Source organism: Cyprinus carpio, chromosome B14, assembly GCF_018340385.1.
Source record: "Cyprinus carpio isolate SPL01 chromosome B14, ASM1834038v1, whole genome shotgun sequence".
Lineage (NCBI taxonomy): Eukaryota > Metazoa > Chordata > Actinopteri > Cypriniformes > Cyprinidae > Cyprinus > Cyprinus carpio.
The window spans coordinates 9,178,091-9,192,759 of NC_056610.1; the positions used below are offsets into that span (position 1 = coordinate 9,178,091).

Here is a 14,669-nt window from a genome sequence, read left to right on the forward strand (position 1 = left end):
TTGCTTGGACATCTTTTGCCCACTGTCATCCAGACCAGCAAGCACCACCCCATCTGCCCCCTGGCTGTCCGATGTTCTTTGTGAACATCACTCTAAACTCAGGGCTGCAGAGAGGAAATGGCATAAATCAAGAAACTCTACCGACCTCAGTGTGTATCAGTCTCTCCTCTCTTCCTTCTCTGCAAATGTCTTCACTGCTAAAACATCATACTACCACAACAAAATTAGCAACTGTTCTGACTCTCGCATACTTTTCAAACCTTTCTCTTCTCTTCTTAATCCGCCTCCACCTCCTCCTTCATCGACTCTTACAGCCGACGACTTTGCAGTTTTCTTCACAAATAAGACAAGAACCATCAGTGACCAATTCTCCACAACGCAGACGGATGATAACTTCATAACGACTAATACACACTCTCTCTCCTCCTTCTCTCCACTCTCAGAGATGGACATTTCCAAACTTATCCTGTCCAGTCATCCTACTACTTGTCCACTTGATCCTATTCCCCCTCACCTCCTTCAAGCAATTTCTTCTTCAGTAATACCTTCACTTACTCACATTATCAACACCTCTCTTCACTCTGGTACAGTTTCCTCAGCATTTAAGCAAGCTCGGGTAAGCCCACTGCTTAAGAAACCATCTCTAAATCCGGCACTTCTAGAAAACTACAGACCGGTATCCCTTCTTCCGTTCATTGCAAAGACACTTGAGCGAGCTGTGTTCAACCAACTCTCTATGTTTCTTGTACAGAAAAACCTCCTAGACAGCAACCAATCTGGCTCAACTGAGACTGCCCTGCTTTCGGTTACTGAAGCCCTGCGACTGGCAAGAGCAGCTTCCAAATCCTTGGTACTCATCTTGCTGGATCTGTCTGCTGCTTTTGACACAGTTAATCAACAGATTCTACTGTCCACCCTCAGAAAGATGGGCATCTCTGGAACTGCACTCCTGTGGTTTAACTCATACCTCTCAGATAGATCCTTCAGGGTGTCTTGGAGGGGTGAAGTTTCTAAGTCACAACTTCTTGCTACTGGGGTTCCTCAAGGCTCAGTACTTGGACCACTTCTCTTCTCCATCTACATGACATCATTAGGATCTGTCATTCAGAAGCATGACTTTTCTTATCATTGCTATGCTGATGACACTCAACTCTACTTCTCATTCCAACCAGATGATCCGACAGTAGCTGCTCGCATTGCAGCCTGTCTGAGTGACATTTCTAGCTTGATGAATGACCATCACCTTCAGCTCAACCTTACTAAGACAGAACTGCTGGTGGTTCCAGCTAACCTATCGTTACATCACAACTACTCTATACAGCTGGGTTCGTCAACCATAACTCCTTCCAGCACAGCCAGAAACCTAGGAGTTGTGATGAATTATCAGTTAAGCTTCACAGACCATATTGCTACAACGACCCGGTCCTGCAGATTCGCCTTATACAACATTAGAAAGATTAGACCCTTCCTGTCAGAGCAAGCCACCCAACTTCTTGTCCAAGCTCTTGTTCTCCCCAGACTGGACTATTGTAATGCTCTCCTGGTGGGCCTTCCTGCATGTACTATCAAGCCTCTACAACTGATCCAGAATGTAGCAGTGAGGGTTGTCTTCAATGAGCCAAAAGCTCACGTTACTCCTCTCCTCATCAGGTTACACTGGCTACCAGTAGCCGCTCGCATCAAATTCAAGGTACTGATGCTTGCCTTCAAGGCGACCACTGGCACGGCACCAATATACCTAAACTCACTAGTTCAAACTTATGCGCCTTCCAGAAGCTTGCATTCTGCAAGTGAACGGCGCCTTGTGGTGCCACCCCAAAGAGGTTCAAAATCACTCTCACAGACCTTTTCCTGGACTGTGCCTGGCTGGTGGAATGACCTCCCAATCTCAATTAGAACATCCGAGTCTTTACTTATTTTCAAAAAACATCTAAAGACTCATCTTTTTCGCCAGCACTTGACCAACTAATACTATTACTTACCTTTTCTTTTCTTGTCTATCCTATTCTTGGAGAAGTTGTATACTGTTGTTCTTCTCTAACTGAGGCTTGTCATGGGACTCTGATTGTTCTATTGTTGATTGCTTCTATTGTTCTCATTTGTAAGTCGCTTTGGATAAAAGCGTCTGCTTAATGATTAAATGTAAATATAATGTAAATGCATGCAGCCCAGGTCAATAACTGAATGGCCACAACCATTACTTAGCCCACAGCTCCGTGGTAAACACCCAAACCGCCATGTTATATGTGGTAGCCCAATGCAGAAACATATTGATAAAGCACTGCAATTTGTACACTAACGTATTGCTCTATTCTTTATCAGAACTACAAGTAATAACAATGACAAACATTTACTATTCATCCATACATTTCTAGACAATTGCTAATGAACAGATATTGCTGTTAGACAGAGACCTACAAGCTGCGCAGAGCGAACACAATACACACAACTAAATACATATTTTGCATGCTACTGTAGGCTTCAGAGTACATGACGAGTTTTTAAAAGAATTACTCCACTTTCAGATTAAAAATATCCTGATAATTTACTCACACCTATGTCATCAAAGATGTTCATGCCTCCCTTTCTTCAGTCACAAATAATTTATCAGTCGCAACTTACATAACGAAAATTCAGTCATTTTATTAAAAAAAAAAAAAAAAAAAAAAAAATTATACACTTTTTGCTCGTCGTGTCTAGCTCTGCGATGCGTTATGCATAATCTGTGTACAACAGTTCAAGACAGGGTAGCCTATGTCCTAAAACTCCCAACACTTTTTTCCTCCAACTTCAAAATCGTCCTACATCGTTGTTTAAATTTATTTTTTAAATTTTTTTTTGGAAAGAGTGTTTGACCATCCTTGCACGTTCACTTTGTAAACACTGGGTCAGTGCTTCTGCAGTGATTTCGGATGATTTTGGAGCTGGAGGAGAAAATGAGTTGGGAGTTTTTCTACATACCCTAACTGTACCCTAACTGATTTCCCCTCACGGTGCAGAGCACAGCGTCTTCTCCACAGGAATCCGCCACGGCATTTGAGGGAGGAGAGTTTCAAGTTTTTCCGGGTCTGCGTGCACAACAAGTGGGCGGGCATAAATATGCTAATGTTTTAGTTTGACGTCACCTTGAAACAGCTAAAGAGTCATTTTAAAAATGACTCGTTTTCATGACTCTGTGTCGACTCTTTCTTTTGAAAGACAATAACTTTATACACGGTGCACTTTTTGTTTTAAAACTTTGCAGGATGTTTCCATTCACTTAGAGCTGTGTTACACACTGCATAAAAGGTAATTTTCAAAAATCCATAATAGGGGGACTTTAATGTCTTTAAATAAATAAATAAACAAATAAATAAATAAATCTTACTGACCCCAAACTTTTGAACAGTAGTGTATGCCGTCAATTGCACATTAAATATGGTATCTGACAGATACTGAACAAATAAATAACTATAACAAATAAATAACTATAATCTTCTATTGCACAAAACTATCATAGTCTTTGCAAATAAACTGAGAGCTATGGACTGTGCATAATAACGGGAACATCGCTCACGACAGGCGATTTGAAGTCTGACAGTAATTGTGTTTATTCTTGAAGGCAGTGAATTTGTTTCAAAAGTGCTGCTTTGATGGCTGTAGCAGCGCAGCTTTAAAGGGATGATTTTAAAGATGTATCTTTTCAAAGAGGGTTTTAGCGTGCTGACAGTCTAAAACCGCAAGAGTAGCTGAATTGCGTGCTTGCAGTGTAGAGTTTGTCGCCCCACAGTCCTCTAAACATATACAAACTTTGAAAAGGCAAATGTTGCAAAAAGCAAAACTTTCTCTCAAGGTCTAAGCTGTAAAATAATGGTTATGACGTCACAACCATGAGTGCATTAACATATGACTGCTAATATTAACATACTGTATCAAATCTGTTCTGCTCACTAAGGCTGCAATCATTTGAATAAAAACATAGAAAAATCTGTAATATTGTGAAATATTATTACAATTTACAATAACTCTTTTCTTTTCGAATATATTTAAAAATTTAATTTATTCCTGTGAATTTCTCCAGTCTTCAGTGGCACATGATCCTTCAGAAGTAATTCTAATATGCTGATTTGCTGCTCAACAAACATTTCTTATTACAAAACGATGAAAACTGTTGTGCTGATTCATATTTTTGTGGATTTTATTAGGAGACCAAAGGTCAGCAAAAAGGCATTCTAGTAGCTTCATATAATTATGGTTGAATCAATGATGTCACGTGGACTATTTTAACAATGTCTTTACTACATTTCAGGGCCTTAAACATATCAGTTACATTGCTGTCTATGCAGGGTCAGAAAGCTCTCAGATTTCATCAAAAATATCTTAATTTGTGTTCCAAAGAGGAATGAAGGTCTGACAGGTTTGGAACAACATGAGGGTGAGTAATTAATTACAGAATTTTCATTTTTGGGTGAACTATCCCTTTAAAACAGTGCTTAACAGCTACTGGTTAACATTGTTTGCCAAAAAAGAAATGCTGTTTATCACATATTAATGAAAGATTATGAAAAACATAATACATACATCTGAACTCTGCTGTGAGGGCTGGCAAGCTCTTTATTGTTAATTACAGCAAAGAGAGGGGCTTAATTAAGCTCATAATGAGTTGGCAGGGCGAGGGGTGTAAATGAGACGAGAGGCCACAGTCCTTCAAACCTTCATTGATCCTCCATCACGCCACTGTAAGACCTCTGAACTCCACTCTCAACTCACGTCTCAACACTGTTCACCTTAATATCAGCCGACGGAAGAAAAAGAATGAAATAGAAATATATTAAAACTAAGCTGTATGAAGTGGTTGTGTACAATGGTGCTGATCTTTCAGCCAGCGAACAACTAAAAAAAAATTTCACAAATTTACAGGCAACCAGAAAGACAGATATGTTATGTGTGTGCATTAGTGCACAATTTAAAAGTTTTACAAATTGGCATCACACAAAACATGGTTTATTGCACTATAATCTTGAGTGAAATGACCTCTACTGTTTACGAGAGTCACGCATCTATTCTATAGTTTCTCCTGAATGGAGCTGAATAAACCAGAATGACAAATGCAGCTGGTCACAGACACCACAGTAAACAACAAACACAAAGCAGTAAACCATTAAACTCGTTACACACACTTTAAAGCAGTTTAATCTTTTTACAACTCATTTAAGATCAGCAGCTAAATTCCAGCTAATCTAAAACTAGTTGCACTCATATATTTTCTTTGGCGACTATGGGACTGATTCATGAAGCAAGAGCAGAACAAATTTTTTGTGTAAATAGTTCATAAAGCTGTTCTGACGTAAATTTTCGGATTCATGAAAGTGTTCCTATTTTCAAAACTTTAGTTGGTTGGTACGAAAATTTTTTTACACCTGCTCCTTACCACGTGTAAATGGTGCATAAAACATTCTGTGTTCACTTTGGCAAACTGATGACACTGAATTTTGATGCACTACCATCATAATATTTTACAAGTTCGTTTGCTCGTTGTTTTTTTGTTTTTTTGTAGATGAGAGTTGATAAACTTTTTAGCTTTGGGTAAAACGCAGCACTTGTTTCTGTAACTTTTTACCCAGCCGTCCAATCAATGGACCAATCATCCTACTACTTATACAACAACTGAACAACAATAGAGAAGTTAAAGGGGTCATATGATGCTGCTAAAAAGAACATTATTTTGTGTATTTGGTGTAAGGTAAAAAAAAAAAACACATTATTTTGTGTAATGAAATGTGTTTATGCGGTTTAAGGTTAAAAAAAATATGCGTTTAAAAAAAAAAAAAAACAACATTATTTTCAGATACTGAGCGTGCCCCGCCTTCTGAAATGCATCGATTTTTACAAAGTCATCTCTCTGAAAAAATAGCGAGGTGTCCTCTGATTGGCCAGCTATCCAGCGCGTACGGAAAACACTTTGATGCCTTGGAACAAACACCCATTATAAACGTGATATAAACATGATTTAATCATGCTTTCTTTTGGAAGGCAAAAAACAAAGTATTGTGTGTGAGCCGCAGTCTAGAGTGAGCCCCGGCCGGGTGGTTTGAGTGATCACAGAGGAAGGGGCGGCTTTTATTCTACGTTAGGCATGGACTTCGCTAATGTCCACGGTGTTTCCAGTGCTTTTTTGCGACCCAGCACGGTGCACAGGCATACTGGAGCCAAACCTGAAGGCCAAACAAAGTAAAATAGACCAGTGAATATTCCCATACTCCGGCGGGTGGACAGGCAATTTGCGTTCTTTCTTGCCTACATAAGGTGAACATGAGGCGGCTGTAACGTGTAGGGGTCATTTAGAACGAGCCATTTCAGCGGGGACAAGTAACTTTTATAAAGAATATCTCTTTGGATTTGAGGACTTTAGTCTTTGCAACTTTACAGATCTTCTTTACCACCAAGAGCAACACTCCAAAGGAAAGGAAAAAATCGCATCATATGAATTTTGCGGTAAAATGAGATACTAGTTATGGCACTGCCAAGCCTGTGCAACCGCAAAGCGTTCAAGCGATTGGGAATGACATTTTTCAGCTGGCTAAAAACACTTTGGTGGGTCCTACATTATTGAATATGCTCTAGAAGTCTTTTCTGCAAAGTCTTGGACTTTGTTTTGGGGACAGGCACTTTGCGTAGCTGTAACGTTAATTGATAGGCGGGGATTATGCTAATTGTGAATGAGCGTGCACACAAGCCCTATTTATAAATGATTGGAATTCATTAAAAGGGTCCTATTATGCTCTTTTACAAAGTCTTGACTTTGTTTTGGGGGTGTACTAGAACAGGCACTCATGCTAGGTTGTTCGATAAACACATTATTTTTCACATATTTTACATTATTACAACACCTCTCTCCCCAGTCTGGCATGACGACTCGAAAATTTCCTGTATAAAATGAAGGCCCGCCTTCTGAAATATGAAATGCGCTGTGATTGGTTAGCTGGGCCAGTGTGTGTTGTGATTGGTTAGCTGGGCCAGTGTTTGTTGTGATTGGCAGCACTCGGCACCTGGTCAGGAAATGTCATGCCCCTTACCATAGCCGCCTGCGAGCTTCAGTGTAAATATTGTGTCAAAATCAAATCAATCTGAGCGTGATTTAAACCTGGATGATTGTAATCACTCCAAGTTCGTCTTCCTTGTGAAAGCTAGCATGTCTCCAGCATAGTGATAACACTCGTTGCCTTCTCTAATGCAGCTCAACCAGGTCTCGTCCCAGGTCTCGGTATTTATGATATCTCAAATCCCGGAAAATATGCGTTGTAGTCCAAACGGGTCGTTCGTTGTAGTTTCTGAAAAGTGATTTCTGTTAAATAAAAAAATCTCCTTTTGAAGTGGACTTTGAGCTTTTGTAACTTTGCAGATCTTTTTTAAGCTCAAACAGCAACATTACAGACTAATTAAAGTTGAAAAAGTGAAAAAGCATAATAGGACCCCTTTAACATATGCATGTTAAACTATCAAATCAGAAGTTTACGAAGCGTTTGTGAATCCAGAAGAGAGTTTTCAGAAAGGTCCGTTTCACAAGTAAATTACTCTGAATTTACTCATCTATTTACGAATGTTTCATGAATGAGGCCCATTGGGAGTATAGGTGACCGATGATTGATATTATGGCAATATACTGTAAATAAATAATGTATCTGAATGGCAAATGAAACATACAGTACCGTTCAAATGTTTGGGGCTAGTAAGATTCTTGTGTTGAAAGATCTTGTGTTGATCACAAGTGACAATGTTCCAAAAGATTTCTGTTTTAAATAAATGTTGTTCTTTTCATCAAAGGTGCTGTATGTGTTTGACTCTACTAAAGCATAAAAATACCATAAAATGTTTGCAGATATTTAAGAAACATGGTAAGTTAACATACTTGTTTATCTGAAAAACAATGCTACAGTCAGTTATTCTTCTTTAAAAAAAAATGTACGTTCCTTGTCTGAATGTCTGTCTGTGTTTTGGTTTGTGAAACCCGCCCACTGCCAGTTTACCCAATTGTATTTTGGCACCCCGGGTTGCCAGTTGGCGGAAAACACAGCGCATTTCATTTCAATCATGGAAGCTGTCAAGGAAGGTGCACTCGTTCCTGTTGGTGTCGTCAATCTGGCAACATGCGTGTGCTTCAAATCTGAGGAGGGGCTGGGTGAAAAAAAACCCTCTCCAATATTTGGAATTTGGACTGCAATGTCAATCCTACATACAGCACCTTTAAAGAATCCTGAAAAAATGTATCACAGTTTCTTTTTGTCATAAAATCACAATTTCCAAAAAATATTAAGCAGCACAACTGTTTTCAACATTGATAATAAAACATGTCTCTTGAGCAGCAAATCAGCGTATTAGAATGATTTCTGAAGGGTCATGTGACACTAAAGACTGAAGAAATTATGCTGAAAATTCAGCTTTGATCACAGAAATAAATTACATTTTAACATATATTCAAATAGAAAACATTTTTATTTGAAATTGTAATAAAATTTCACAATATTACTGTTTTTACTGTATTATTTGATCAAATAAATGCAGCCTTGGTGAGCAGCAGATACTTCTTTCAAAAATGCAGTATTTTTAGATAATCTGACTTAATGTATGAATGAACATGAACTAAAAATCATATAGCACATATTATGTGCTCAAATTGAAAACAATGCAAAAACAAAACAAAAAAACATAAAAAAAAACATTTAATTTATACAAAAAAACACATAAATAAACAATTATACAACAACATCTGACATAATTTATTTTACATTTACATTTATTTTAATCAAAATTTCCTTACAAATACTGAAAAAAAAAGAAACTATACGCATTGTCTCTGTAAAAGGCTGCCAGAAGATTCTGAAAGAGATTTAACTTGCTAAAGAATTAATTTTCTTATCACTAGTTAAAACTGCTTTCACGTGTAATTTAGTGGCACATAACATACACCTTACAAATTCACTTTGCACCAGGAAATGAGTATTATGAAGTGATAAATGCTTTAGTTTCCACTATGACTGCAAGTGATAGATGTGGAGGAGCAAATGTTCAAATCTGACGAGGATTTGCCAAAACCTGCCTGAATATAGATGTGAAATTACGATAGCTGAAGTAAAACCTGCCTGTTAAAAATGTGAAATACTTTAATAATAAATCAGATTGACCTTTACAGCCAGAACCTTGAATAAAGTTTAGTTTGAGTAGACGGCATACTCAGTGTAATGTGAACAAAACCAGACTGTGAGTGATTCAAATACAGCCTCGTGTGGTGTCTTCAGGATTGCACGGATCTCACCTGCAGTATGAAGATCATGCCCATGATCATGGAGTACATGTCGTATTTGCCCAGCTGTTTGCTCAGAGCTGAACTCATGGCCTTCAGGGCCTCCAGATACTGTTTGAGAACCTTCTTGCCCATGTTACTCAGAACCTCTGATGTGTTTCCATCCACATAGAGCTTCATCCAGCTTCCGTGAGACTTCTCTGCCACGCGAAACTGCTCGTAACCAACCTCTGTGACAGAGAGAGAGGGGAAGGAACATGAAAAATTTTGCAGACTTTAAACCAGAACACAAGAAAGAGAATGACTTTAACTTTGTTAACTGCCTTGCTGTCTATCTACAGTATATAGGCAACTACCTTCAGTGGCATTTTGCTGAGCTAAAACATTGCAAGTGACTAATTTGAAATGCTATACATGACTGCTAATTAAATTAAATTATAAAAAAAATTTAAAAAGCTGTAATAAAAACTTTAGAATAAGAGTCAGTTTATATATTGTTGTATATTGTTTTATCTATTGTTTAGCAAGACCGTAAGCAATACAATATGAGAAAACAACAGATTTTAAACTAAATTAAATAAAAAATTAAATTAAACAATAACAAAGTAAATGCAAACAAAATAAATCATAAAAATAAAATTAAAAACCCTAATAAAAATCCTTACAATTACAATCGATTTATCAGTTATCTATCATTTTCTTTATTGTTTAGCAAGCCTGTAAACAGCTAAATCAGTGGGAAAACAGTCATTTTTTAAAACGAAATAATAAAAATAAATTGTACAATAACATAAAATAAATAAATAATTTTTTAATTAAATTTTTACATTTTTAAATTAAAAATATAAAACAGATAAAAATAAAATAAAAAAAAAAAAAAAAACAAAAAAAAAAAAAAAAAATAAAAAAAATAAAAAAAACACAAAAAAACAACAAATTAATCACCTCCTACCAACTATTGTTTTTTTTCTTCCTATTATTTTGCAAGCCTTTAAGCAGCAAAATCAGTGAGAAAACAGTCATTTTTAAATTAAATTAAATGACACAATAAATAAATAAACAAATAAATAAATAAACCTTACAATTACAATCAGTTTATCTATTGTTATCCATTATTTAGCAAGCCTGCACTCAGTAAAATCAGTGAGGAAAAAAAGATAATTTTAATAATAAGCAATAATAATAATCATCTTCATCATAACTAAAAAATAAATAAAGTGTAAAACATCTAATAAACAATTGTAATGAAAGCAACAAAATCAGTAAGAAAAAGACCATTTAAAATAAATTAAATTAAATCAATTAATAAAACAAAACGGAGATATTTAGCTATTATTTAGCAAGCCTGTATAAGCTACAAACTCACTGAGAAAAAATGCCATTTTAAATTAAAACAATTAATGACATAAACAAAAATAAAATAAAATAAAATAAAATTCTAAAATAAAAATCTAAAACTTCTAATAAAAAATACAATTCATTTATCTATTGTTATCTATTATTTAACCCATTATTTAGCAAGCCTGTAATCAGTAAAATCAGAAAGGGGGAAAAAAATTAGTTTATTTTATTGAGCCTACAGCAATGCATTGCAGAATAAATGTGATGCTGATCTCATAAGAAGGTGTTTAAAATAGCATATTAATCTTTCAGAACAGCCTTCACATACAATGCCTTAAAATGCTCACTAGGTTTTGAAACAGAGTCACGGTGTTATGAAGACACCATGAGGAAGCTGTTGCATAAGAATCAGGTGTCTGCTGGCTGTGTTTTAAAGCAGACAGACACTAAGGGCCTTCACAGCAGGATCTCAGAGTGAGCTAACAGACACGTCTGCCTCATACCGCCCAGACGCTTCACTACAGGACACCTCCGTCTCGCTCTGTGCCTCTCTCTTTCTAACATGTCTCTCCCCATCTCTGAGCTCTGATTCTCCACAGAGCTGATGCTGTGTAGAATGACACAGACACATTTTGTTTGTGTCACATACTTGGGTCAAGTGTGTTTTCCGTTGTGTGCGAGTGCAATTTAAAATGCATTAGGCATGAATGGCTGAATTCTACATTCTTGCAGCTCAACTACCGACACAGACAAACAGTTTGTTCAGCAAGTCAGTTCATGTTAAAGAATCAACATGTTAAAATCAGTTTTTGAATAAAAATGACACAAATTTTAAGGAAACTATCGCCTCCTTGTTTGTTATCAAACACGATAAGTATGCAAAACCAATGACACGCTGGCCAAGCATGTGTTGTCTGCATACTTAATGTACATCTCTGGCTTAACATATGCAAGCTCACACTCTCCAAAGCATGCAAAAACACACAAACATGTCCATGAACACACACAGGCTGCATCTGTACATGTATAACAGATTAAAAGTATGCACTTAATATTGCATCTTTATTCAATAAGTCACTCTGTTGCAAACTGTTTGCATACACAAAATGAATGACCTTAAATATATATGCAAAATATCTTTAAAAAGTCCATAAACACACACAGGCTGCATTGCAATTTGCATACTAAAACATTGCACTTAAAACTGTATCTTTATTAGTGATGTCGATTTAGGGCCAGTTTTACTAAACAGGGCAAATTAGCGCAAGAGTGCAATTCCAAAACAGTGTCGATAGGCGTGGAAATTTCTGCAGGTGATTTACTAACAATGCACAAAATTAAAGAACACAGACGTAACATCTCATTTACATATCAACCAACACAATATACCAAGCGTAGGGGTGGGCGATATGGCAAATCACGATTCTTAATAAATTGCGATTCAAATACTCCATCATCATTACTCCATTCATCAGTTTCACGACTTATCACGATTTTTTGTCATGTTGGTTTTACTATTTTTGAGCATTACAGCCAAACTAATTTCCCTATTATAAAGAAAAAGCCTTTCAAGGTAACCAAAATATAAAAAAAAAAGAATGGCGGATATTTAGGCCAAATAAAAATGTTTGTCATTATTTTATCTTTGTTATTAAAAAATAAAAACAAAGATACACATTACAAATAGCCATAATATACAAATAAAACAAACACTGTTTATTTTCAGGTAAAATAGGTGTATTTAGCAGGAGCATTCAAGAAACTCAATCAACAAATTAAAGCAACGCTATTAACGTTTTTAAATCAATAGTAGTGAGTGATTTTTCTCTGTTTTAAATCAATATAATAAAATTAAATTTCTCAATAATTTGAAAAAAATTTTAATGAATTTAAAGGAAAAAAAAATGTGTTTTATTTTTATACTGTACCATCATTTTCTCACTCAAAAGTTGCTTTAAACCTTAATGAGTTTCTTTCTTCTGCTGAACATGAATGTTATGTTGAAGAATGTGAATAAGTAAACAGTTGCTGGTCCACAGTGACTTCCATAGTATATATTTTTTCCTACTATCAAATTCAATGTGGACCAGCAACTGTTTGGTTACCCACATTCTTCAAAATATCTTCTTTTGTGTTCAGCACAAAGAAATTAATACAGGTTTTCAGGGTGATCTATCTCTTTAATGACAGTCGGCAGCATGTTTAGCTCTGTCCCTTTAAGAGCTGCATGCATCTAAAATACAGGCACGCATCCGTTTACAGGCCACATTATCCACTGTTTGACAGTCTTTTTAGTGTCATGTCAGATCAGCATGTGAATGAAACGTTTAACCGGAAAGGCGTTAAAGCAGATGCAAAGAACGTACTTTTGTGACTGCGAATAAGTGCAGTGTCCCGTGAGAGTAACTCTACCACTGCGTTAACACTGATCCGAATGTATGTCACGTTGTACAGTATATTGATATGGCGGCGCCAGAACTGCAGCTGATAGAATTTGTGGTGTAGTACGATACTACGATATTTTTTTTAAAGTAGATTGTGGAGACATTTTTATCATCCATAATCAAAAATTGTCCTATCGCACACCCCTAACCAAGCACAGCACAAATTAGGGTAGTGAAAAATAAAGAAATAAAGAAGCCACATTACACTGAAAAGAACTGGAGGCCAAAAATGAAGGTTTGCTAGAAGTTTTGATAGACCTGGTATTGCGTGACTCCTAGTTGAGGGTTCAAAGTCGTCTTTTATTTCCTGAAGCAAATTAAAAATAACTTGGCTTGGCAAATGATATGTTCGGATAATGTGTTCTTCTGGCATTCAAAATAAATTAAAACGCGTGGAAAAAATCCTCTCCCTTCTACCATGTTCTCGCTTTCTGTTCTCTGCGGTGCCTCCTCTAGCAACAATAATTGCAGCCATTTCAAGCACAAAATAGTTTGATATGCTTTTTTCGGGTGTTAAATAATGGCGCTAATGCCAGTAATTTGATTAGCACAAACGTTAGTAAAACACGTTGCGTGATTCATTTGAATACTCTCATACTCTTGCATAACTTTTGCATCTGAAAGGGAAACTCCTAAAAATGCATATTCAATAAGGTCAGGCACAAAAATAACTGTGTCCACTCCTGTTCAGCGCTAATTCGTCACTGTGCATCTTTAGTAAAACCTGACAGTACAATTTTAACGCCAAAAGACGGTTTACGCTGACGCAAGCTGTTAGTAAAACTGGCCTTTAATGTGCTAACTTGCTGCATTTAATTCTGTAAAAAATAATGCATTCATTAACACATTTAATACACTCTATCCTGGGCCAGACATGTACATCGTCCATGTACGTCATCTCACACTGTAAGTTGCTGACGAACATGATGCATGACTACAAATGACTGTTTAATATAGCTTATGAGTAGCCAATTGTTTTCTCTCAATTGTGAGTTTATATCTCACAATTCAGATTTTTTTCTTCAGAATTGTGTTATATAACTAGTATGCAAATTGGGACACACCTCTCTTGCTATATTCTAGAATGAATCAGCTGTTTGAAGGAATCGGTTGAATGAATGACTGAATGACTCAATTTTTTAGGACAGTAGCATATCACCACCTACTGGCGGTTTTAGATTCAGATTTTCATTTTTTATCATATATTTCAATATTATTTTAATGTAAACCCATGCAAATGTAATTCATGCAACCTTGTTTCATGTGTAAATTATACCTAAATGCCAATTCAAATGCAGCTTCTCAAAAAATTTAACACAAAAATTACAAAAAAATAAATTTTAAATAAATACTGAAAAAATTTCTCTATAAAAACACACTTTTTTTTTGGTCATTTGTTGGTCATTCAAATCCAATTCATTTAACAAAAAAACACAAAAATGACTTTAAATGACCTTTTCTGGGCTAATTTCTTGGCCCTTTTGCGATTCATTAATTGGCACATCATGCAATTAAATAAATTACAATAAGTTTTTGTTGCAAACTGTTTGCATGCACAAAATAAATGGCCTTAAACACTATAGCTAAATTACCTTAAGATGCTA

At 36.1% G+C, this 14,669-nt stretch overlaps 1 protein-coding gene across 1 annotated transcript in view; it reads right to left on the reverse strand.

Moving 5' to 3' along the window:
- pigg (phosphatidylinositol glycan anchor biosynthesis class G) overlaps positions 1-14,669 on the reverse strand; it is a 132,488-nt gene that overhangs the window by 65,893 nt on the left and 51,926 nt on the right. Inside the window, exon 7 of the mRNA XM_042737966.1 lies at positions 9,293-9,510. Coding sequence (XP_042593900.1) covers positions 9,293-9,510 — 218 coding nt within the window. The remainder of the gene's footprint in view (positions 1-9,292; positions 9,511-14,669) is intronic.